Raw genomic sequence first — 26461 nt, 5'->3', positions numbered from 1 at the left:
CATCGACAGGGCCAGCATGGGCAACGTGCGCCACGACAACCTGGCCAAGGTGGTGAGCGGCACCGCCGTGCTGCAGATGCCCTGTGCTCTGCACTACACGGCTGAGGCCATGCAAGCCCAGCTGTCTCCACAACTTCTACCATCTGCTGTGCCTCCCCTGGGAATGTGCCGCCCCAAGCAGGTGCTTGTTTTGCTGGTGCCTAGAGCCGGTCCTGCCTACACCCACAACTACCCCACGCAAGTCGCCCCCACTCCCAGATATTACTTGCCAATCACTGTCCATCCCCTGCTGCTGCCCCTCCCTGCTGGCTCTTTTCCATCTTAAAGCAGCTTTAAAAAGGTTTCCCTGCTGAATGGTGGGAGGTGGTCAGGTGGTCGTGGCTTATTAAACATGCCTATATGATCCCTTCAAACCTTACCAGTTTCCCCCTCTAGCTTATTACTAAAGCTATAGAATCCCTCAGATCTTGGTGTTTTTCCTCTTGTATAATCAAATATTTAAGTTTTGACCCATTTTCTCCCCAATTCCCAAAGATTGATATAAAATACTAGGGCTGTCAAATGATTAAAAAAATTAATCGTGATTAATTGTACAATTGAAAAATAATGATTAATCACTGTTTTAATCATGCTGTTAACAATAATAGGACACCCTTTGTTTAAATATCTTTGGCTGTTTTCTATATTTTCAAAAATATTGGTTTCAGTTACTACACAGTGCTCACTTTATATTATTGTTTTTATTACAAATATGTGTACTGTAATAAAGAAGAAAATAAATAATGTTTTTCAATTAGTCTTATACAAGCACCGTAGTGAAATTTCTTTATGGTGAAAGTGCATTGCAGGGGGGAATTACAGGTAGGACCTTGTAAATGTAAAGAATTTTATAAAAAATTGTAAAATGTCTTAGTGATTGACTGAACAAGAAGTAGGATTTGTAGGCTCTAAAGTTTTACATCGTTTTATTTTTGAATTCAGTTATGTAAAACAAAGCATTCTACATTTGTAAGTTGCACTTTCATCATAAAGAGATTGCATGGCAGTACTTGTATGAGGTGAATTGAAAAATACTATTTCTTTTGTTTATCTTTATTACAGTGCAAACATTTGTAATAAAAAATAATACTGTAGAGTGAGCACTGTCCACTTTGTAATTGGAAATCAATATATTTGAAAATGTAGAAAAAATCCACAAATATTTATAATTTTAAATTGGTATTCTATTACTCTTTAACAGTGTGTTTAAAACTGTGATTAATCATGATTATTTTTTAAATCCAGTTAATTTTTTGCATTAATTGCTTGTTAACTGTGATTAATTGACAGCCCTGTAAAATACCTTAAAATTTTGTCCTACTTTTTCTCTATTACTAATTTCATATGTCGTGAAATTTTTCCCTGGCTCACACACAATTTCACAGCTACAATTTCCTCAGCTATTCCTCTTTTCTCAAATTCTTGGACAGTGATATAAAATCCTTGCAAATGTTGCCCTTTTCTCTCTATTTATCAAATATTGATATGAAATTCACGCAGATTTTACTTCTTTCTCTATTATAGACCATGGATAGAAAAACCCTCATGTTTCCATTTTCCTTTCTAATTTGTGAAAATGGATCCAAAATCCCTCAGATTTCCACCCTTCTCTCTTGCATTACAGAACATTGATCTCAGATCGCAGGTTGTTCATTTTTCTATGTAATTATCAACTGTCTAATTAAAAATCCTCTCACACTGGCGGGGAGGTCCCCATCTTTTTTAATTGTGGCAACTTCTCCTTTTTGGAGGGAACCTGTAGCCCTGAGTCCTTCTTCTTACTGGAGGCTGCAGGGGGTTAAATTCTGCAATGATCAACTTTCCCATCATGGCAGAATCATCTGATTTCCCGTTTATTTCCTTTAAAATGTTTGCTGATAAAAGAGACTTGCCCCATATTTAATACACATCAAAGCCAGAGGCTTGCGATTAGTGGCTCCCACTTGCTAACAGGACAGTTGGCTAGATCCTTTTCTTTTCCCCAGACAGTGGTGGTTTAGCCATTGGTCCAGTGGAGCCTGTGCCCAGGGACCCTCGTGAATTAGGGGGCCCCCATAAAAACCCCATTTCCTCAGCAGGAGTGCTGTGGTGGGGTGGGCAGGGAGGACTGCAGGTGGGAGGCATGGGGAGGGTCCCCAATTGCTCTAGCCCAGGGCCTCACAAACCCCTAATCCACCTCTGTTCCCAGATGGCACAGGACAAGGGGTTCACTCCCCTCGGGGGGATGTGCTGCATGTGACTGGGTCCTTGCTGCCCCAGGCAGTGCCCAGAGTGGCTGAGAATCTCCTTGCTACTGTGTTAACCCCTCACCTTCCCATCACCACTTTCAGCAGAAGGATCCCAAACCCCATGATGAATGCTCTCCATCAGTGGTTGCTTCCCCCAGCACCAAGATGCAGCCACCTCTGGGGTGGATCCATGGTGACCATTATGTGTCAGTCACAGGGCATGGACATTTCTAAAATGTTTTGTCCCCTCCATGCCCTCTATTCTGTTAAAGAAGCATCCCCCAGGGCTCCCTCTGCCTGTGTGAATGTCCAGCAGAGGGTGGTGATAAATGGGTAGAAAGTTATCAAATACTGATATAAAATCACCACTGATTTTGCTTCTCTCCTGCCTTCAAAACTTCATGAACTTCAGAGGGAAACCCGAGTCCTTATCCTGGGGGTGGAGGGAAAGGGGAAGGGGGGTTAATCCCCACCCTCAATCAATTTAAAAGGATTTAGGTCTCATCGCTCCTGAGCCATATTTCTCGTCTCACTGAGACCAGTGTTGATCCAGAATCACTGCACAGAAGGACAAGGAGTGCCTCCAGATTAACACGGGAGTGAATGGTTTCAGAGTGGTAGCCGTGTTAGTCTGTATCAGCAAAAAGAACGAGGAGTACTTGTGGCACCTTAGAGACTAACACATTTATTTGAGCATAAGCTTTCGTGGGCTAAAGCCCACTTCATCAGATGCATGCAGTGGAAATATATATATATATATATATATATATATATATATATATATATATATATATATATATACACACACACACAGAGAGAACATGAAAAAATGGGTGTTGCCATACCAACTCTAATGAGACTAATCAACTAAGGTGGGCTATTATCAGCAGGAGGGGAAAAAAAACTTTTGTAGTGATAATCAGGATGGCCCATTTCAAACAGTTGACAAGAAGGTGTGAGTAACAGTAGGGGGGAAATTAGCATGGGGAAATAGTTTAGTTTGTGTAGAGAAGCAAACTATTTCCCCATGCTAATTTTCCCCCTACTGTTACTCACCCCTTTTTGTCAACTGTTTGAAATAGGCCATCCTGATTATCACTGCAAAAGTTTTTTTCCCCCTCCTGCTGATAATAGCCCACCTTAATCCATTAGTCTCATTAGAGTTGGTATGGCAACACCCATTTTTTCATGTTGTGTGTGTGTGTGTGTGTGTGTGTGTATATATATATATATATATATATATCTTCCTACTGTATTTTCCACTGCATGCATCTGATGAAGTGGGCTTTAGCCCACGAAAGCTTATGCTCAAATAAATTTGTTAGTCTCTAAGGTGCCACAAGAACTCCTCGTTCTTTTTACGGGAGTGAATGAGATCCACATCTGGCCCTTTGCAGAGGTACTTTCATTGTTCTGCCTGACCCTGGGCTGAGCAGCTGCTTCTCCCCCAATGGAGTCTGTGTGGGAGTGGAGAGTGACCTTCTGTCACAGAGTCACCCCCCACCTCTTAATCTGCTGTTCTCAAGATGGGGTCTTTGCTCATCTTCCCAGCTGTGAGGTGGAGGAATCCATGAGCTTGCATTGTCTCTATGGCCCCCTTGTTGATTTGGGTCAGTTTTAACCAGTTCCTTAGTAACTCTTCATTCCACCCAGATGCCTATTACTCTTAGGCCATGGCTACACTCGAAACTTCAAAGTGCTGCCACGGCAGCGCTCCCGCGGCAGCGCTTTGAAGTGCGAGTGTGGTCACACGCCAGCGCTGGGAGAGCTCCAGCACTGCAGGTACTCCACCTCCACGAGGGGATCATCTTACAGCGCTGGGAGCACGGATCCCAGTGCTGGGGCACTGTTTACACTGGTGCTTTACAGCGTTGTAACTTGCTGTGCTCAGGGGGGTGTTTTTTCACACCCTTGAGCGAGAAAGTTGCAGCTCTGTAAAGTGCCAGTGTAGCCATAGCCTAAGTCTGCCCCGAAAGCAAACGTCATCCTTTCCCCCCAAGTGAGTAGCAATGCAAGACATAAGGGAAACTGAGGCACGTGTTTGGTTAATAAAATATTACAAAAAAATCCCACTTTGTTACACATTTGTTTCAGCTTTCTGTGTTCCCAGCTGAATTGAGGACTTTCTCCAGCTGTTGCTAGCCCGCAAGACACCCCTATGCTCTGCCAATGTCTGCACCTGAGCTAGAGACTCCAGGTAATTGACCTTAGGGAAAGTTCTGCAGGGGTTAATGAAAGTGACTTTGCACAAACAGAGTCTCCCCTCCCATCTCCCCTCCCATTAGCAATTGCAGGAGCCGATCCAGCCATGGGAGAGCAAATGACCCGGGAATGGGACTCTCTCAACCAGAAGGAGAGGGAGAGGGGACAGGGGAAGGAGGACAGAGAGACTGAAAGGGGCAGAGGGAGAGGGAAGGAGGTTCCCAGATCTCTAACCTGTCCAGACACACTTATTGCAGCATCCCTGGGCAGAATCACTTTTTCGTGAACAAGGTGAGGAAAAGCCAGTTTCTGGCTCCCTATTCTCCCTGCTTGGTGGGGGGGGGGGCATTCTGCTCTGGGGACAACATCAGGGGGAATATCCCATAGTGATTGCTTTGGGTCTGCTCTTTGGTAGCATTTTGTTCAGAGATTTTGTTACTGGGGTGGGGGGTGGGGGTTTAAATGTCTTGGTGGGAGAGGCCAGGTCTGCACTGTAACAAAGCAACCAAGTGTTTCCTCAGCACAGAAACATTGGGTGGGAACAGCGGAGCCAGTTCAGGTAGAGGTTATCAGGGAATTGCTGGTGGATTTCTGCTGGAGAGGGGCAATAGATACATAGGAGGTTGTAGCTTCTGGGGAGGATGCTCTGGAGGTGGGAGGGGGCAGGAAATACCCAGGGTAGAGAAAGGGAGAAGGAGAGGGTGTGACAAACCTATTGGGCTGTGTTTAACATGGGGCCTATCACACTTCAGGGCAACCGCCCCTGTATTCCCTCTCTGTGTTCCAGCAATTTTTGGGCTTGTAGTGTCCTGGCTGTTTTCTTAGAGGCAGCCTGGTGCAGGGCTATCATCACCTTGCTATCCCAGGCCTGTCTGCCTCCCTTTCTTTCTCTGCACTCTCCCCATTCTAGCAGGCCTTGTTTCCTCTGTTGGTTGAAGCTGAGTGTGCCTGCCTCCATGACTGGCAGCTGAGTGAGGGTGAGATCCAGCTGCTTGCTCGTAAACAGGAGAGACTCTCCTCCCCACTCTGTCTATTTCAGTATGGGGTTTGTAGATCCCATTACATATTGTTCCCTGCAAGGCCAAAGCCCCACCTTGGCTGGCATAGGCTATTTCCCTGGCCAGAAAATTGGCATTGTGATGCAAACTTGCTGCCTGGTGGGGCATGTGGTTGTAGTGACAGGTACCGTCTCATGATCCTCTGGTTTGTGTCTTTCATCCCATTGAGCCAAAGCAAAGGAGCATGATCTGCAGGCGTTCTATTACCTCTTTTGGCAGCCAAGCACTCTTTCTATCACTGAGTATACCTTCTCCCGGGGAAGAGTTTCCTGCTGATATCTACATGGGGTGTTCTTCTCCATCTACCTCTTGGGAAAGGACCGCCCCTAGTCCTACCTCTGATCTGTCTGTTTGTAGAACAAATTCCTTTTTGAAGTCTGGGCTATACAACATGGAGTGTCTATAGAGTATGGGCTTGAGTTCCTGAATGGTGTTTTCACAGGTGGGTGTCCACATCTTGGGGCAGCGTACCTAGTTAGGTCAGTTAGCTGGGCAGCTGTGGTGGTGAAATGGGGTCTGAACTGGTGGTATCAGCCAGCTAAGCTTGGGAAGGCACACACTTGCCTTTTGATTGTGGGGGTTGTTATCCACCAAGGGGCGGACTTGTCCTCTACCCACTCTGTGTCCCAGGTAATGGGCTTCTTCCTTCCCTATTGCGCATTTAGAGGGGTTTGTTGTCAAACTGGCTTTTCTCAGTCATCAAAGAACAATGGCTTCTTTTTCCAGAAGGGAATCCCGATCCCTGCTATAGATAACTACGTCAAGTATGTTGCTGCATATTGACTGTGCTTTTGGAGTAATCGGTCCATCAAACATTGAAAAGTGGTCACCGCTCCATGTAACCCAAAGGGCATGGTCTTAAAATGGAATAGACCGAATTGTGTAGAAAAAGACGTCTTCTCCTGGGAATCCTACATTAAGGGGGCCTGCCAATATCCCTTTGTCAAATCCAAAGTGGTGCTGTATTTTGCTTCTCCCAGTCACTCTAAGAGTTCATCCACTCATGGTATGGGGTAGGCATCAAATTTAGACATTGCATTCAATTTTCTGAAGTCTATGCAAAAATGTAGCAAGCCATCTGGTTCTGGGACCAGCACGGTAGGACTCCTCGAGTCATTCTGGGATTCTTCTATCACCCTAGTTCTAACTTGGTCCTGATCTCTTTCTTGATGGCTTGTTGGGAATTGGTCAGAGCCCTTCCCCTATTACTTTACTGCGTTCTGTATGAATGTGATGATGTGCCAGGAATGTCTTCCCACGGAAAGCTAAGAATACCTGTGGGAAAGCAGCCACCAGTTGGAGTGCCTGTTCCTTTTGAATTTCATTTAAGTTCTATCTGAGGGGTACTGGGCATTGTTGTAGGCAGTCATAAATTTGAGATCCTTGTTCCAGTTCCTCTGGATACGGTGTGATGAAAAGGTTTTCCAGGATATCAATAAACTTATGTCATAAATTTGTTCTTTGTTTGTTTGACCCAGTAGTCCACTCTCCCAACTTTATTTATCACCTCATAACGGCCTTGCCACTTGGCCATTAACTTTGATTCCAAGCGTGGAAGAAGCAATGGGACTCAGTTGGCCAGCTGAAAATACACATCCACTCCCCTTTATTATACTGTCTTGTTTGTTGTTCCTGTGCTTCCTTGAGATTTTCTCTAGCCTCCAGTCTCTCGCACAACTTCAAAGCACACGGCGCTAGGTTTTCAGCTCTCGGTGCTTGTCATTCTGAGGTTTCCTGTACCAGGTTGAGTATACCTCTCGGTTGTCATCTAAATAGCAATTCAAAGGGCACAAACCCTGATGAGGCATGGGGCACTTCTCTCATGGCAAAGAGTAAGGCTGGGAGTAGTTGGTCCCAGCATCAGAGATCCTGGATAAAAAATTTCTTGAGCATGGTCTTGAGTGTCTTATTAAATCTTTTTTGTAGGCCATCTTTCTGTGGGTAGTACACATAGGTGTATAATGCTTTGATTTTTAATAGTTCCTATATTTCTCTCATCAGCCAGGATGTGAAACTTCTTTGGGACCTCTTTGCCAACCCTACCTACACAAAGATGTTCAGCAGCAATAGTCTTAGCAGTCATAGAGTGGCGTGGCTTCTGGGTATCTGGTGCTATAGTCCACGACAACAAGTATTTGCTGATGTCCAGAGGTGCTCTTCTCTAAAGGGCCTATAAGAATGATTCCTATTCTTTCACCACCAAAGAGAGGGATACTAATGGAGTCCATGGGATTCCCTATGGGGATGTTAATTTACATTCAGTGCAAAAATTCTTGACTTCCCAAAAGTATCAGGCCAGGGATCCTAGACTGCATCTTGTCTTTCCCAAGATGTCCCGCACATGGGGTTGCTTGTGCCAGATGCAGTAATTCGCAGTGATATACCCCAGGTGCCAACAGTTATGTCCCTGTCCCTTGTGCCAGCTGTTACAACAAGTGTTGCTGATGGGCTGCCATCAGTTCAAACAGCTGTTGTTGTCATGCTTGTGAGTCAGCCAGCCATTGCAGGAGCTGATTCATCTCCATAGTTCCCTTGTATATCTAGGGGGTGGGGAAATGGGGGGGGGGGATTTTTGTTGTTGTTGTTTTCTTCAGGGATGGTTAACTGCAACCCCACTTCTAAGACCACATTGTCACTGCCTCTTGGGGTGGAAATACCCAGGGTAGAAAAAGGGAGGGGGGACAGGTTGTACCAAACCTAATGGGACTTGTTTAATGTGGGGCCTAGATTCTATAAATAGATATGGGCATACTTTAGGGCAACTGAAGTTGTATCTGCAGTCCAGCAATGGCACTGTCACTCCCTCTTGGGGTGGTCTCTCAGGGGACCTGGGCTTCTCTTGACTGACCCTCCTTAGTTTGCTCTGAGTCAGGTCAATTTCTGGACCCTCCCCTTCCATTAAGCCTGACAGTCTTTCGGTTTTTTGGGCTTGCAGTATCTTTTAGCCTCCTGACTGTTTTCTCAGAGGCAGCCTGGTGCAGAAGCCTTTCTGCCTCCCTTTCCTATACTCTGCTCTGCTCTTTATAGCTGGCTTTGTTTCCTCTATTGATGACCACTCCAGGCTCCTGCCTCCATGATAGGAAGCTCAGCAGCTGTGATCAAGTTGCTTGCTCATAAACAGGAGAGACTCTGCTCCCCCCTCTGTCTATGTTTAGTATGGGGTTTGTAGGCCATATTGCAGACACCCACTCTAGGCTCCTCTGCTGGTAGAGACTCACATCTCTCTCTTCTGCCCCCTGTTTATACGGTGATTTTCTCCTGCAAGGCAGCGCACCTAAACAGGCTTGCTTGTGTAATGCCAATAGACCCCGGTTGTCAGCGGGCGGGATTGAACCAGGGACCTCAGTGCATGAGCCTCTATGGCATGAGCTGAAAGCCAACTGCCTGTGAGCAGACTCATTTAACTCTCTCTCTAAGTGGTCTTGGGAGACAACAGCACACCCTGGAGGTGTGGGGGTTACACTTGCTTTCTCTTCAGTGACTATTTTCCAATGGTTATAAGTTACCACCAGTTTCTAAGCAAGCACATTTATTCTTCAGGTGGAAAACATTGCAGAGAAATCGTATGAAACACACTAAAAGAACCTGCATGTGGGCTAATAATAAGCGTGTTAGAGATAATGCCAGTTCCAACATGGGCTGTGGCAGTCCTTCAGATCTCGCACATGGGTTTTCAAGTTCATGCTGAGAACAAGAACATTCAGGAATCTGTGAGGCACTCGTTTATCCAGTTTGGGCCTTTAAAGAGGCCATGAAGAGGTAATCAGTGAGACAATGGGTTTCTGCCCAAGGCACCTCTTCAAAAGGATGGATTCAGTAGTGGGTCACTTGTGCCCATCGCCTCAAGCATTTCCTGGGAAACCTACTCAAGTTGCGACTTGTCTACATCTGAAATGCTACAGCTGCACCACTGTAGCACTTCAGTGCAGCCACTACTACCTGTACCGATAGGCAGGATTCTCACCTTGGTGGTGGTAACCCAACTCCCTGAGAGGCAGTAGCTAGGGTGATGGAAGATTTCTTCCATTGATCTCACACTGTCTACACTGGGGGTTGGGTCGGCTTAAGTATGTCGTGCAGGGGTGTGGATTTTCCATACCCTCGAGAGACATAACTGGGTCGACCTCACTTTTTAGTGTAGACCGGGCCTAACAGTTTACATTCTTTCAAAAAGTCCTTTGACGTTCCTAAAACTTCCCCAAGGATTACATTAGTCACCTTGCCTAGAAAAGTTATTTGCCATCTTACAATAGCACATAAACAATTGTGTTTTTACTACAATGGACCCCAAAGATATTAACCTTAATTTGCTAGGGTGCAACTTAATTCAATACGGTTTATTCAGGAGACTGCAGGAGATTGCCCAACATTTCACCAGGTTTGGGGGTAGAAATTCCCTAATGTGTCTAGCAGGAAACAAATCCTCTGGACTGATCTGGGAAAACTTTCCAGACCCCCCAGTGCTGGAGCATGAACCTGCCAGTCAGAGGCTGTTATGACATATGAAAGGGGGCACCCACCAGAAGAGCTTAAGGGAGATGACTTGTCCCATCACATCCAGCTGCTGGCAATGGGGAAGGGGTTGGGATTCCTACCAAGGGGCTGTCCCTGGAACCTGCTGGGTACTCCATCTCCTGTATCAGTCTCTGGCTAGTAGGTGTGTGAGAAATGTGAAGACCCTGCCCCCCTCTGTCTGCTGGGAGGGACAAGGGGCTTGCTCTTTCTCCCCACACCCTGATGCTTCCTCTCTACTCTGAGTAGTGTGGGGGTGGGACTCTGCTGATTGTGAGCTTCCCAGAGGTTCCATTTGACTGGCCCTGCACCTCCATGAATAGTGGGGCTGTGACTGGGGCAGCAGGTACTGAGGGTTGGACTCTTGCTCTTTCAGGGGCCGGTGACCTTTGAGGAGGTGGCTGTGTATTTCACCAGGGAAGAGTGGGCTCTGCTGGACCCCATGCAGAGAGCTCTCTACAGAAACATCATGCAGGAGACCTACGAGAATGTGACCTCACTGGGTAAGGATTCCTGTCCCCTCGGTTCTTAGAAGGGGAAATGAAGAGTTAAGGTTCACAACACCCCTCAAAGCAACCTTAACTCTGTCCTGTTTCAGCAACACCCTGACATGCCAGTCCACACATGCTAGCACTCTCCTCTCCACTGCTACAGAACAGTTTGGGAACAGAGCACAGGAGCAGTTTGGCACAAAGTCTAATATCTCTTTGATAAGGTAAAATCTGGGTTTAGCTCTGGCATAGCAAACCGAAGCTGCCTACACCTGGCTGACACTCAAACACTGAGCCTTATCCACACAAACCATCTCAGAATTGCAAAAGGTTACCACCCCTTTACCCGCACCCTGAAGGTTCCTTCTGAGTCATTGCCTTCACTTACCCCTCACTGAGCCCTGCAGTTCACTAGCATGTAGGCCACCAGACAGCTAACAATCCCCATGTACCCTTGTGTAACTTGACTGACACAATCCAAAACACTCAGCACTGAAATGGGGCAAACTTGGTCCCTCAAGGTTCACATGCACCTCTTTTTATACCACAGTCACAGCTCTGCCAAGCTGCTCCATCTAATCCTCCATCATCCAGCTACAGCTGACAGTGCACACAGTTGGAGGGCATGCAGAGAAATGCTGGTATTCCCATCTGTGGAACACAAACAATGGCATGTTCTCTTAGTCCTTCCTTGTACATATTATAGATTCATAGATTCAGGCCAGGAGGGATTAAGGCCATGTAGTCTCACCTCCCATATAACACAGGCCATATCCAGTGGAATTCCATCCAGTTACTGCTGTGTTGAGCTGAATACCTTGTGTTTGACTAAATCATCTTCCCAAAAGGCATCTATTGACCTGCAGACTTCAAGAGATGGAGAATCCTCCACTTCCTGTGGTAGTTTGTTAACCCTTGGACTACCCTTACTGAATTATTACCAGTGGCTATTGCCCACTCCAGGGTTCGGGAGAGGGCAGAGTTCTGGGTGCATTGTATGGGTGGCGTATACTTCAACTCTTCATTTCTGAGTTTTCAGAAATACAAGTTTAGCCACCGTTCAGTGATGTGAGTCAGCCCTGGGCAACATTAGCTCTGCATTAATGTAGTTCATGGGCATTTAACTTTCTTGAGTTTTTTTTAATGGATTTGTTGCTACTATGACTCTGTCTACACTAGAGGTTTTGCTAGCATAGCTATGGCAGTAAGGGGGTATGATTTTTTCACACCTCTAACCAGCAGAGCTATCCTGGCAAAGCATTTAAGAGCACACCAGGTCGGAGTCTGCACATGGGTTTTAGAGAACTTTAAAATATTGCTCTGAACCCAGAAAGTTTGTAATCAGAGGGCAAACTTCCAAGAGGAACTCCTGCTGAATGCAAGAAAAATGCACAACACATTATGCACAAATGCATCAGCGGTAGGGATCAACCTCATATGCATGGGTGGAGCTCAACTTCAATGGCCACAGCATGTTCTCTTGTGGGAAAAATATAATGTGAAAGGAGATTGCTGGAAACGCTCTGGCTGTTAACAAGAGCCTTAGTCTTGCTGCATTTCATGTGCATGCCATGTGCATTTCAATCTCTTTTGGCTCCTCGCTTTTGCTCATGCCAATCTGAAATTCCAAACTCTGCAGTTATCTTTTCCAGTGTTGCTTCCCCAAAGAGGCAGGGGCAGCCCTGCAGTAGCTGAGAAATGCCAAGTGACTGAGATCAGATGGGGGACAATTAGAACCACTGTTTCAGCTCCAGCTGTGTGCAAAAATAGTTAGAAGACCCAGGTGATTGTATCAAAGGCTGCTATTAGGGAGGGCTGCATCTCAGGAACCTTTCAATCAAATAAAATCACTCCATATTTGGACCACTAGGTCTCTTCTTCACCCCTATGATGAGCAGAAAATTTCAAGAGATTCTGGGTAAGCCTTTGGATTTTAGAGCAATTACAATAGTTGGATCTCTAAACAGAAAGTAATGCAGAACCTTAACTATGGTAGAGCTGGTGCTTTGCTGTAATAACTTCCCAATTGCATGGAGGGTGTAACACTCAAGGGCCCCCATCTGATAGGAGACAGGGTGAGGTGCTGTGACGTTGTGCAGTCTATATGGTTTTATAAAAATATAAGTGAGTATAATGTAACTGGGATATGCTTCATGCAAAAGGTCTCTTGTAAGGTATCATTACAAAGCTTATAATCTACTGAGTGTGATCATCCGATTTGTATAAATGTACCACTCTTGTATCTAAAACTAGAAATATAAAACATAACTCTGAGGGCCTATTGTAATTATGTAAAGTGTGGGCCATTAATGATGGTTTGGAATCTTGATGACTCCCATTAACAAGGACCATTGTCTGCAGATGACTGTGTTTACCTGTGAGTCTCCCTGTATATGTGTGTGCTGGCAAGTGAGTAATGAAGTCTTGCAGTGACATGTGATCATGTCACCTGAACTGGAATCCATCTTTAACCTGGTGCTTTTCCAGTGAGGGGGGGTGGAAACCCAGAGAGACAAAGGGTTCCCGCCTTATGCAAAAGATATATAAAGGGGTAGAAGAGAACTGAGAAAGAGAGAGGAGCCATCATGGAGAAACCCCTAGCTAACACCTAAGCTGGAACAAGAGCTGTACCAGGGGAAAGAATTGTGCCCAGGCCTGGAAGGTGTCCAGTCTGAGAAAAACTTACTGAAGCATCTCTGAGGGTGAGATTATCTGTATTTAGTTTGATTAGGCATAGATTTGCGCATTTTATTTTATTTTGCTTGTGACTTACTTTGTTCTGTCTGTTACTACTTTGAACCACTTAAATCCTACTGTCTGTATTTAATAAAATCACTTTTTATTTAGTAATTTACTCAGAGTATGTATTAATACCTGGGGGAGCAAACAACTGTGCATATCTCTCTATCAGTGTTATAGAGGGCGAACAATTTATGAGTTTGCCCTGCATAAACTTTATGCAGGGTAAAACGGATTTATCTGGGTTTAGACCCCATTGGGAGTTGGGCATCTGAGTGCTAAAGACAAGCACACTCCTGTGAGCTGGTTTTCAGGTAAACTTGCAGCTTTGGGACAAGTGATTCAGACCCTGTGTCTTTGTTAGAGCAGACTGGAGTGTCTGGCTCAGCAAGACAGGGTGCTGGAATCCTGAGCTGGCAGGGAAAACAGAAGCAGGGGTAGTCTTTGCACATTGGGTGGCAGCTCCCAAGGGGGTTTCTGTGATCCAACCCGTCACAGTGGCGTAGTCGAGCAGGATCTGTGCACAGCTGATTGCTTTGAGATACTGGTAGTGATTTTAAGTGAATTTTAAGTGTGGTGGCTGAAGAACAGACAAAGTGGTTACTGGTTTGTTATTTTCTGTTTGCTTATTTCGGGAAAGGAAATTAGGGACAGAAAAGGAAGCAAAATAAGTAAGAATGAAGATCAAAAGAAGCTAAAACTACACAAGTTGCAAATTGCCCAGAAAGACTGAACAATGGGCGCTGGAAATGTCTCTGTTAACTAAGAAGCCCCTGAGCTGAGTACATCTCAGTTTCAGTGAACTGCAGATGGGTGTGGCCCAACCTCTGTCTGTGCTGAAGCTGACTGGAGTGTCTAACCTAGCAAAACAGGAGGGGAGGGGTGCCTGTTCTGGCAGGAGGGTGTTCTCTGTGGTATCCCAGCTCATCAAGTGATGGTCTCAAGGGAAGACAAATGGAAATTGATGTACAATTTGCCTGGGAAAAGGCTGCCCTGGAAAAAGAAAAGGCTGCCCACCAGCCTGGATTTAAGAAACAAAGCAATTAAGACCCAGAAGCATGACCTGGCTGTAATGGAGTGAAAGAGGTGCACAGAGACATGTATCCTGGAGCTGGAAGTTGGGGTCCTGGTGACTGCTGCGGTGGGAACAAACCCCAAGGACTCTAGCTGGAAGCAAACCCAACCTGAGTGAAAGGGGGGGGATTTTGCTGGCCAGCGAAAGGTCTCTCATAGCTGGTAGCTGTGAGCCTACAGCTGGATCAGGGTCTCTTTCCCTTTTGGGGGACACAGGAGTGTCTGCCCCATAGGGGAGCCCAAAAACGAATTTTAGGTATACTGCCTCCGCCATGGTCAGTGTCCAAGTCTCTGGCAGTAAGTTCAGGAGGAGGGTGTGACGTTGTGCAGTCTATATGGTTTTATAAAAATATAAGTGAGTATAATGTAACTGGGATATGCTTCATGCAAAAGGTCTCTTGTAAGGTATCATTACAAAGCTTATAATCTACTGAGTGTGATCATCCGATTTGTATAAATGTACCACTCTTGTATCTAAAACTAGAAATATAAAACATAACTCTGAGGGCCTATTGTAATTATGTAAAGTGTGGGCCATTAATGATGGTTTGGAATCTTGATGACTCCCATTAACAAGGACCATTGTCTGCAGATGACTGTGTTTACCTGTGAGTCTCCCTGTATATGTGTGTGCTGGCAAGTGAGTAATGAAGTCTTGCAGTGACATGTGATCATGTCACCTGAACTGGAATCCATCTTTAACCTGGTGCTTTTCCAGTGAGGGGGGGTGGAAACCCAGAGAGACAAAGGGTTCCCGCCTTATGCAAAAGATATATAAAGGGGTAGAAGAGAACTGAGAAAGAGAGAGGAGCCATCATGGAGAAACCCCTAGCTAACACCTAAGCTGGAACAAGAGCTGTACCAGGGGAAAGAATTGTGCCCAGGCCTGGAAGGTGTCCAGTCTGAGAAAAACTTACTGAAGCATCTCTGAGGGTGAGATTATCTGTATTTAGTTTGATTAGGCATAGATTTGCGCATTTTATTTTATTTTGCTTGTGACTTACTTTGTTCTGTCTGTTACTACTTTGAACCACTTAAATCCTACTGTCTGTATTTAATAAAATCACTTTTTATTTAGTAATTTACTCAGAGTATGTATTAATACCTGGGGGAGCAAACAACTGTGCATATCTCTCTATCAGTGTTATAGAGGGCGAACAATTTATGAGTTTGCCCTGCATAAACTTTATGCAGGGTAAAACGGATTTATCTGGGTTTAGACCCCATTGGGAGTTGGGCATCTGAGTGCTAAAGACAAGCACACTCCTGTGAGCTGGTTTTCAGGTAAACTTGCAGCTCTGGGACAAGTGATTCAGACCCTGTGTCTTTGTTAGAGCAGACTGGAGTGTCTGGCTCAGCAAGACAGGGTGCTGGAATCCTGAGCTGGCAGGGAAAACAGAAGCAGGGGTAGTCTTTGCACATTGGGTGGCAGCTCCCAAGGGGGTTTCTGTGATCCAACCCGTCACAGTTTTGCTGTAATAACTTCCCAATTGCATGGAGGGTGTAACACTCAAGGGCCCCCATCTGATAGGAGACAGGGTGAGGTGCTATTTGGATATCCTTGGGAAAAGGTGATGTGTGAAGATTACTGGAACACAAATGTGGGCCTGTGGAGTCCCAGGGGGTGGCAGTTCCATGCCACCAGCTGAGGCAGAGCCCCTGTCAATGCACATCCTGGGAGACATATGAACAAAAGAACGGTCATAGAGTCAGACCAATGGTCTATCTAGCCCAGTGTCCTGTCTTCTGACAGTGGCCAGTGCCAGGTGCCCCAGAGGGAATGAACAGAACAGGTCATCATCAAGTGATCCATCCTCTGTTATCCATTCCCAATCACTGCAGGAAGTGCCACCCACACTAGAGATGACCAGCAGCTCCTCCCATGACCTCTGATTTGACCCAGACCTACTATTTAAGCCTGGGGGTAGTACTGGGATATCACTTGTGCAACAAGGCAGATCTGTGACCAGCTGCTGAGACAGACCACATCTTGTTCCTGGTCCCTGACTCCTCACCCTGGTGCTTGGTTCTAGCCTCTGGTTACCAACTTTGGCGTCATTCCTTGGGGCTGACCACTTATGGCTGTAACCACTGGACAGCACTGCTCATGCCCCAGTTCCTGACATGGAGCTCCAGACGGCTGAGAGTAGGGGAGAAGGGAGAGGGCTGCGTGGAGGATTAGGACTAGAGGGAATCAGGGAGGGCTGGGTACAGTGGATGTAAGAGGAGGGAAGGAGTCAAGGACAGAAGTTCCTGAGGACAGGGATTGGGGTAGGCAGAGGGACTGGGAATGGGGAAAAGGAGGTGGAAGGTCAGCAGTGGTGCTGTAGGTAAGGGAGGATTGGGTGGAAGAGCTGGATTATGTGGGAGTGGGAAACATTGGGGTAGTGGGGGGGGGGGCAAGAAGGGAAGGGATTGGAGAGCGGTTCCTCTAGGGAGCAGGAAGGGTCTTGTGGGAGTGGGAAGGGAAGGTTTCAGAAAGGCAGAGATTTGGGGTATTTCACTGCCACTGCTTTAGCCGAAGTCTTTAATGATCTCTCTCGAGTCAAAACCCTAAACTCCATCTTCATCCTCCTTGGCCTGTCAGGCCCTTGTGACACCCCTGACCATGCTCCTCTTCTTGAAATATTGTCCTCTCCTGGTTCTCCTCTGTGATGCTGCCTGGGGGGGGGGGTTACCCAGAGCGATGAGGAACCTCACCCTTAGCCTGAGTGTCAGCTGCATGACTCCACCAGCCACAGTCAACACTAGCCCCCCTCTTAGCCGAGGCAGGTCCTCTCAACAGGTCAGCAATCGACACCCTACAACCTCTGAGCCCCCCAAGAGTCTCCCTGGAGCGTCCAGCTCCCATCCTAGTGGATGGTCACAGAATTCACAGATTCACTGCTCCCAAAGAAGAAGTTCACCCCAGCTTAACAGTTCCACCTTCGATCGCCACACCGCTTAACACACACCACTCAGATGTGTTTATAGGGAACATAAGTAAAAAAGTTTATTTAACAATGTATCAATTCAAGTAATAGCAAGCAGAAGTATGGGAAACAAATGGTTACACATCAAATAAAATGAAAACAGTCATTCTAGAACCTAGACTTACATAACTAGATCCTTGCATATATCATAGACCAATGCTCCTATGAAGTTCTTCCAGCATTTTTCAGGATCAGTTGTGATCTTCCATTCATGGGACAAGTCACACTGTCAGTTTACCTCCGCCGCTGAAGATGCAGGGTGTATCTCTGCACCCCCAAATATCCCCCCACATGCCATTGTCTTGACTCGTAACAGGATCCTGATCTTTATTTTTTCCCTGTAAATTTTCCCCTCTTGAAGATTTCATAATCTCTTCAATTAGCATTTGGCTGAGTTTATAAACAGGCTCCCGTTGTGAGACATACAGTGCTCAGTATGCACGTGGCCAGACAGAAAGAGAAAGGTCTGTTACCTCCTGCTTGAAAGGAACCTGTATGAGGCCTTATGATACATAACTACTTAAATGTCCTCTTTACATACATTTCTCAATGATTATGATAACAGTGGGCTACTGGTCTCAGTAGAGACCTTACATGCCAACCTTTGGTGAGCGAATATGTATGTATGTGGCCCACAGGATTCCTGTAAAACACTAGGCACCCTTCTGGCCTGGGTCAACTGGCATCAAGAGGTCCATGGGACATATTCTCTTCCTTCTCTAATCACTCCATTAGTGTGTTGTGTGAAGAGTTCTCCTCATCCTCACTCCAAATTTCCATTTGGGTCCCACAGGACTCTGACCTTGGTCCCTCTCTCTTCTTCCTCTGCACCGTATCTCTGCATAATCTCATCCACCAACACAAATTGAACTCCCATCTCTATACTTATGGCTCACAGGTCTACCTCTCTGCTCCAGACTTGCCTCCTTCTGTCCAAACTGAAATCTCAGCTTGGCTCTCTAACATCTCCTCATGGATGTCTATCCTTCAACTCAAGCTTAATAGCTAAACTGTCTAAAACAGCTCTTAATAATATTTCCCCCAAGCCATCCCCCTCACCTTCTTTCTCTATCACTGCAGGCTGTACCACCATCCTACATCTCACTCAGGCTCGTAATTTGGGCTACTTCTTTGACACAGATCTCTACTTCCATCTAGGCTATGTGTCCATCTTGCATTTTCTTTCTACAAAACTTCCCTAAGGTACAGATGTGATGCTGGCAGACCAGGTGTCAGTTCATGCCAGGGCCCCTAGGCCTCATTGAACACTGTCAAATGCATAGATGGAAACCAGTCAGGCTCACCTGTGTATTAGCATTGTTAAAATAGGTGTTAGATTTATAGAGATGCATTTAGTTTTTGGACTTTATGAAATCCTTGTGAGCTTCTGCATGCATTAATCTCACTTATCTCTGTATCCCATGCTATAAGGTAATATCGAAGTGTTTGCTTTGTAACTGTAAAAGTGTTTGTTATGCAATTGGAAACCCACACAGTCAGGAAAGCAGAATTACCAAGTGTGAAATACTGGTTTACCACAAGAGGTGTCGTCTCCTGCCCAACAAAGAAGGCCAAGAGACACAAGGCAAACCATGGTGGAACAGCAGCAGAGAAAAGACTTTGCTGATTGCTCCTCGTCCCCTTCCCTCCCAAATGAAGAGGGGACATGCACATACCCTCAATCCCATCACAGTATGAACTCAGGGGGAAAGGAATGAAAATCACTATGCTGCTTGGAACTTGGAGAGGTCAAGATTTCTCAACTTAAGCAAGGGGGCTCCAAACTGCTTAGCTTGGGTTAGCCCCAAATGACGTAGACAGCTTAGATACTTCAGCAGCTTCTATTACTTTTTGAAAACTAAGACTGTGTAACTCATTTGTGTGTGTTACATTTACCTGCGTTAACCTTATAAACAACTTGCTTATTTAGACAGTTATTTATTAGTTAATATATCTTTTCTTAGTTTAATATAGGATTGGCTACAATCGTTATCATTGGTGAGCGGTCTAAGGTACAATTGACCTAGGGTAAGTGACTGGTCCTTTGGGACTGAGAGTAACCAGAATTGTAACCGTGCCTCAGTGGGCCACAACTGAGAATGCCAAACTCAGGACAAACTGCTGAGAAATAGGGCAGATACACCCCAAGACTGGTGGCTAATCCCCCCTAGGATATACCAAACCAGCAACAAAAGTAAACTTTTGTTTCACCACACTGGCTAACAAGAAGTAATAAAAGCAGTTTCCTTAGGCATTCCAGTCCTTGTATTACCACCGAAAACACTAGACTTAGAGATGAGTGGTTCTTTAAAACCAATCTCTTCAAATAAAAGGTTCTTCTGATTCCAAAGAACCAGCCACACACGCAGGTCAATATATAACTCAGATCTTACCCAAAAATCATACTGATGCTAATCCTTTAGTATCTAAAATCTAAAGGTTTATTCATAGAAAGAAAGGTGAGAGTCAAAATTGGTGAAAGGAATCAAATACATACAATAATTGCAAGGTTCTTGGTTCAGGCTTGTAGCAGTGATGGAATAAACTGCTGGCTTGATAAGTCTTTGGTTGCTTCCAAATCATTGGAAGGTCCTCAGTCCATTGGTTAGAGGCTCCCATTGGTATAAGTCCATACTCCAGAACCTGCAGCAGAAAAGAGGCTGGAGTAGGATAGAGGCAAAATGGAGGCGTTTCCCAGGCCTTTTATATTTTCTGCCATGTGGAGGGAATCCTATTGTTCTTACCATGGAAAAGTACAGTAACAAGATCGAGTTTGGAGTCACATGGACAAGTCCCATGTCCGTGCATTTCACCTAGTCACAACAGGAAATTCCATTAAGAGTAATAGGCATCTCCCATGGTTCATTGTCAGTTAAATGTTCTTTTGATGGGCCACTCCATTTGAATAGTCCCTTCAAGATGTGCTGGCTAACTACCTTGTGGGCATTACCCCAGAAGCAAACATTTGAAATCCAGGTATAGAGCCAATACTTATAACTTCAAATACAAAAATGTTACATGCATCCAGATAGCATAATCATAACCAGATAATCATAACCAGTAAATCACAACCTTTCCACAGACATCTTATATGCCACATTTTGTACAAGATTTGTTGCAAATATATAACAGTGGTTGCAACAATGGTCTATATAGTCATATTTTAATCAGATAATGTCACAAGAATATTGTGATTCTTAGTGTAAAGGATCATCTATCACAGTGCTTGAGGAGTACATACTTGATAGTTGGTGACATCTAATTATAGAACATAAGAAGACAAGAATGGCCATACTGGGTCAGACCAAAGGTCCATCTAGCCCAGTATCCTGTCTTCCGACAGTGACCAATGCCAGGTGCTTAGGAGGGAATGAACAGAACAAGTAATCGTCAAGTGACCCATTCCCTGTTGCCCACTCTCAGTCACTGGCAAACAGAGGCCATTGATGGACCTATCCTCCATGAAATTATCAAGTTCTTTTTTGAACTCTGTTATAGTTTTGGCCTTCACTCCATCCTCTGGCAAAGAGTTCCACAGGTTGACTGTGAGTTGTGTGAGTGAATACTTCCTTTTATTTGTTTTAAAGCTGCTGCCTCTATCATGTCACTCTGCAGACAACCTGTTTGGGGTTTGTGCACTGGTTTGTAACACCACATCTGTGAGCCACTCCAGACATCTTGACAACAGCCTTCCCTATGCATCCACACAGCTAAAACTCTTCCCTGGGCTCACATCCTCTCCTTTCTCAGTTATTGCAAAATCCTTTTCTCTGATCTTGACAAATGCAACCTTGCCCTGCTCATCTGCATTCAGAAGTAAAAATCTACCTCCTTATCCTCAGTCCTGACCTTTGAGGAAGGGTTGAAGGAATTGGGCATGTTTAGTGTTGAGAAACTGGGGGCGGGGGGGGGGGGAGTACCTTAGAACACTCTCCAAATATGGAGAGGACTGTTACAAAGAGGATGGAGACCAATTGTTTTCCCATGTTCACTGATGGTTGGAGAAGAAGTGATGGGCTTGATCTGCAGCTAGGGAAATTTAAGTTGGATATTAGGAAACACTTCCTAATTGTCAGAATAGGTAATGTGACAAAGTTCCTCCTCTCCCTTGGTGGGTCCTGTGCTTATTGGCGGATTTGCTCACTTCACAGATTCACCCTGTGGGTCAGGAAACAGTCCAGAGACCTTCCCCTCTGGTAGAAGCTATAGTCCAGGTCAATTCCTCCCACCCTCTACTCTGGGTTCCAGCCCAGGGCCTTGTGGACTGCAGCTGTTTAGAGTGCCTCCTGGTACAGTTGCACGACACCTACAACTCCCTGGGCTACTTCCCCATGGCCTCCTCCCAACACCTTCTTTGTCCTCACCACCAGACCTTCCTCCTGATGTATGATAACCCTTGTACTTCTCAATCCTCCAGCGGTACGCCTACTCAGTCTCAGCTTCTTGCACACCTCTTGCTCCCAGTTCCTCACACACACTTCCTCCCCCTGGCTTGACTGGAGTGAGCCCTTTTATAGCATCAGAGGGGCCTTAATTAGAGTCAGGTGCTTAACTGCCTCACCTGACTCTTAGTAGGTTAATTGGAGTCGGGTGGTCTATTAGCCTGGAGCAGCCCCTGCTCTGGTCACTCAGGGAACAGAAAACTACTTATCCAGTGGCCAGTATATCTCCCTTCTGCTACTCTGGGTCTATCACAGTAAGTACTGGAATAGGTTACCAACAGAGGTTGTGGAATCCCCATCATTGGAGGTTTTTAACAACACATTAGATAAACACCTGTCATGAATGGTATACTTATGTTTGATCCTGTCTCAGGGCAGGGGGATGGACTTGATAACCTCTTGAGGTCCTTTCCACTCCTATATTTTATGATCCATTTGTGATGTTATTGATATAAACAGTGACTGTATAGAATCATAGACTATCAGGGTTGGAAGGGACCTCAGGAGGTCATCTAGTCCAACCCTCTGCTCAGAGAAGGACTAATCCTCAGACAGATTTTTGTTCCAGATCCCTAAATGGCTCCCTCAAGGATTGAACTCACAACCCTAGGTTTAGTAGGCCAATGCTCATACCACTGAGCTATCCCTCCCCCAAAAAACCAAGGAGACACACCACTGCTCTGTTCAAATAACGAAGTCCAACCACAATTCTGCTTTCTTTCCACAACAATAGGTAACAGCCTCACAAAATTGGGTAGAAACTCATAAATGTTCCTCTCCAGGGAAATCTTTAGTTTAAAAAAAAAAGGCAAAAGTTTTATACGATCTGAAGAGAATGATCATTGTTGCAACCAGGGTCCTATGGTTGCACCAGGTCTTGTACAGAGGAGGTCAAGTGGGGTGTCTATGGAAAGGTTGTAGTTTGCTGGTTATGATTATGCTGTCTGTATGTGTCAGTGAAGCATTTGGTCAGCTTCTTGAGAAAGGACTATTCTCAGTAAGTGTCCAATCAAGAAACACTTAACTGACAATGGACTTTGGGAGATGCCAATTCACATCTGAGCTTTCCTGGGAACGTTCAAACTAACATGTAAACAATGGTGTCAGCCTGCAAAAAGCTGAATCATTCATGGACATGTGACTTGCCCAGGTGGCTACCAACTCCATCTTGTTGCTGTGATTTTGCACAAGAGAACAAAGGGGTTTCTGCTCACAAGAGAGAGAATGTAAAAGGCCCTGGAAACCTCTCCATTTTGTCTTAAGCTGGTTTAAGAGATGGCCTCTCCACCCCAAAAAGATGCCTGACAGAAACTGGAACAAAGGACAGTAACTATGGGAGTGTGAGTGATTGCTGGACCCAGACTAGGAAGGAGTCCAGTCTGTGAAAGAAGCTTATTGGGAAGTCTCTGGGGGTGAGATTTCATCTGTAATCAGTTTCTTAATGTATTAGGCTTAGACTTGTGTGTTTTGTTTTATTTTGCTTGGCAACTTACTTTGTTCTGTTTCAGAGTAGCAGCCGTGTTAGTCTGTATCCGCAAAAAGAACAGGAGTACTTGTGGCACCTTAGAGACTAACAAATTTATTAGAGCATAAGCTTTCGTGGGCTACAACCCACTTCTTCGGATGCATCCGAAGAAGTGGGTTGTAGCCCACGAAAGCTTATGCTCTAATAAATTTGTTAGTCTCTAAGGTGCCACAAGTACTCCTGTTCTTTTTACTTTGTTCTGTCTGTCATTACTTGGAACCACTTAAATCCTACCTGTTATAGTTAATAAAATCACTTTTTTTTATTAATTAACCCAGAGTAAGTGATTAATACCTGGGGGAGCAAACAGCTGTGCATATCTCTCTATCAGTGTTATAGAGGGCAGACAATTTATGAGTTTACCCTGTATAAGCTTTATACAGAGTAAAATGGATATATTTCAGGTTTGGATCCCATTGGGAACTGGGTCTCTGGGTGCTGGAGATGGGAGTACTTTCTAAGCTGTTTTCAGTTAAGTCTGCAGCTTTGGGGGCGTGGGTCAGACCCTGGGTCTGTGTTGCAACAGATTAGCATATCTGGCTCAAGAAGGCAGGGTTCTGAAGTCCCAAGCTGGCAGGGAAAACGGGCTCAGAGGTAGTCTCAGCACATCAGGTGGCAGTCCTAAGGGGGTTTCTGTGACCCAACCCGTCACACCATTATCCTAGCCCTTTGCTTTGACCATATCTTCTTTCTTTCTTTCTTAAAAAATATGTATGACTCAGCTTCCCCTCACATTTTGCTTTGTCACCCACTGAGTGTGAAGGAATTAATTCCTTCTGTGGGACAGGGGAAGTAATTGCTATTGGAGAAAGGTAGGCCTCTCCATGTTGGCATGGATATTCTGTCAGGAATTGTCCACATAGGAAAAGAGTGCCCTGGAGAAACAATGGAAGACAGACAGACTCTATACTGTAATGACTGTGAGGAAGGAAAACAGAACATGGGAACAGAGCAGGACTGCAACTTGGGACAGAGGGACTAGGCTATAAACAGGCTGTGCTTTTTAAGTTTGCTACTGCCCAGGGAGAAAGAAACAGAGATGAAATTGAGGAGTTTTTGGAAAAGCTGGGCAGATGACTTTGCCAACATGAACTTTAAGTTAAGTTTTGCTTTATCAGGCTAACCTGAGAATCCTTCCATCCTGTATTCTAGTTGTCTAATAAATGCCGGCTTGTTTTGGAAAAAAACTGTCAGGTTTTGTTGCAAATGCCTACTGGTTTCATCACCTTCTAAAGAGGTAAAGTCACTACCAGGAGTCTGAAATCATTTGGACTCGCTGGAGAGCCATGATGAGAAAAACAGGTGCTGCCATTCAAAGGCCTGGAGCTGGTGGGGCTTGCCCTGGGAGGACTATAAGCCTACGTGAAAGGGGACGGTCCCAGAGAGACTGTTTTATTTCTCTTCAACAGGGTTTCCAATTTCCAAACCTGACATGATGTCCCAGCTGGAACGAAGAAAAGAGCCATGGGTCCCAGATCTCCAGGGATCTGAGGAAAGAAAGATGCAGAGAAATGCCTTCACAGGTGAGGAATTATTAAACTAATTCAAATACCATCAGTGCCCAAAGCTGTGATATCCCACAAAAACCTTATGAGTTCTCTGAGTTCAGGATTGTCCCCAGCAGGTGCCAGCACCTCATAGCAGATATCGCTCATGGCTTCCTACCCACCCTGACTGACACCAGGGAGTAGCTTCCTCCATTTCCCTCTGAGTGTTTGGATGGAATGTGGAGGCAGAATTGATCCCCTCCTCTCCACTCTGGGAAAAGTATTTGGGGAAATTCAGCTCCTGATTTTTATTTTCCTTCTCTCCAACACTTACTTTGGTTTGCTGTCCCCTTCTCCATCCCTATTTTTGAGATTTCTCTCTTTATACCAGCAGGTGATGGGATGATGGGTAAGAACGCAGATCAGAATCCTCACCAGAAAGATGCTGCACAAGTGGAAGCATGTGGAGCATCATCACGAAGATCCAAAGGGAATGTGTCCAGGAGTCATGAGCAGGGTAAAGCCTGTGACAGGCAGCACATGCCAGAGAAGCAGCAGGGAAACGAACTACAGGAGAAAGTTGGTAAATCCATTAATTGTCAGGGAACTCAAAAGAACCTCAAGGAAACCACCACTCAGCAGAGAATCCTCAAGGGGAAGAGGAAAAATACATGCGCTGAATGTGGGAAAAACTTCAATTACCACTCAGGCCTTATTAGACATGAGATAATCCACACAAAAGAGAGACCCTATGAGTGCTGTGAGTGTGGGAAAAGCTTCAATCAGACTTCAGCCCTTATTAGACATCAGCGAATACACAGAGGAGAGAGACCATACGAATGCTGTGAGTGTGGTAAAAACTTCCCTGACAGCTCAACCCTTATTAAACATCAGAGAATCCACACAGGGGAGAGACCTTATGGATGCTGTGAGTGCGGGAAAAGCTTTTCTCAGAGCTCAGCCCTTATTACACATCAGAGAATCCACACTGGGGAAAGACACTATAAATGCTGTGAGTGTGGGAAAAGTTTCACTCAGAGCTCTGCCCTTATTACACATCAGAGACTTCACACTGGAGAAAGACCTTATGAATGTTGTGAGTGTGGGAAAAACTTCACCGACAGCTCAGCCCTTATTAAACATCAGAGAATCCACACAAAGGAGAGACCCTATGAGTGCTGTGAGTGTGGGAAAAGCTTTACTCAGAGCTCAGACCTTACTACACATCAGAGAATCCACACAGGAGAGAGGCCCTATGAGTGTTCTGAGTGTGGGAAAAGCTTCACTCAGAGCTCAGACCTTACTACACATCAGAGAATCCACACTGGGGAGAGCCCTTATGAATGCTGTGAGTGTGGGAAAGGGTTTACTCAGAGCTCAGCCCTTGTTACCCATCTGAGAATCCACACGGGAGAGAGACCCTATGAGTGTTGTGAGTGCGGGAAAAAATTCACTGACTGTTCAGCCCTTCTTAAACATCAGAGAATCCACACAGGGGAGCGACCCTATGAGTGCTGTGAATGCGGGAAAAGCTTCACTCAGAGCTCAGCCCTTATTACACATAAGAGACTTCACACAGGAGAGAGACCCTATGTATGCTCTGAGTGTGGGAAAAACTTCACTCGGAGCTCTGCCCTTATCTATCATCAGAGAATCCGTAAGGGAGACAAACACCATAAAAACCTTGTCTAG

At 45.4% G+C, this 26461-nt stretch overlaps 1 protein-coding gene and 1 pseudogene across 1 annotated transcript; one reads left to right on the top strand and one right to left on the bottom strand.

Moving 5' to 3' along the window:
* Positions 1 to 16: 16 nt before the first annotated feature.
* LOC135889532 (zinc finger protein 436-like) lies at positions 17 to 26461 on the top strand. The gene is made up of 4 exons (XM_065417394.1): positions 17 to 181; positions 10416 to 10542; positions 24692 to 24805; positions 25164 to 26461. The coding sequence occupies exons 1-4, from the start codon at positions 17 to 19 to the stop codon at positions 26459 to 26461; spliced, it is 1704 nt and encodes a 567-aa protein (XP_065273466.1).
* LOC135889700 (U5 spliceosomal RNA) lies at positions 22478 to 22603 on the bottom strand (annotated as a pseudogene).

The sequence above is a fragment of the Emys orbicularis genome, chromosome 15, assembly GCF_028017835.1.
Source record: "Emys orbicularis isolate rEmyOrb1 chromosome 15, rEmyOrb1.hap1, whole genome shotgun sequence".
NCBI classification, from domain to species: Eukaryota; Metazoa; Chordata; order Testudines; family Emydidae; genus Emys; species Emys orbicularis.
This window is presented reverse-complemented; position numbering and strand designations above follow the sequence as displayed.

Coding starts and splice junctions, on each gene's coding strand:
- LOC135889532 (XM_065417394.1), top strand. CDS start 17: ATGGGCAACGTGCGCCACGACAACCTGGCCAAGGTGGTGAGCGGCACC. Junction 182..10,415: donor GAATGTGCCGCCCCAAGCAG/GTGCTTGTTTTG, acceptor TTGCTCTTTCAG/GGGCCGGTGACCTTTGAGGA. Junction 24,806..25,163: donor GCAGAGAAATGCCTTCACAG/GTGAGGAATTAT, acceptor TTATACCAGCAG/GTGATGGGATGATGGGTAAG.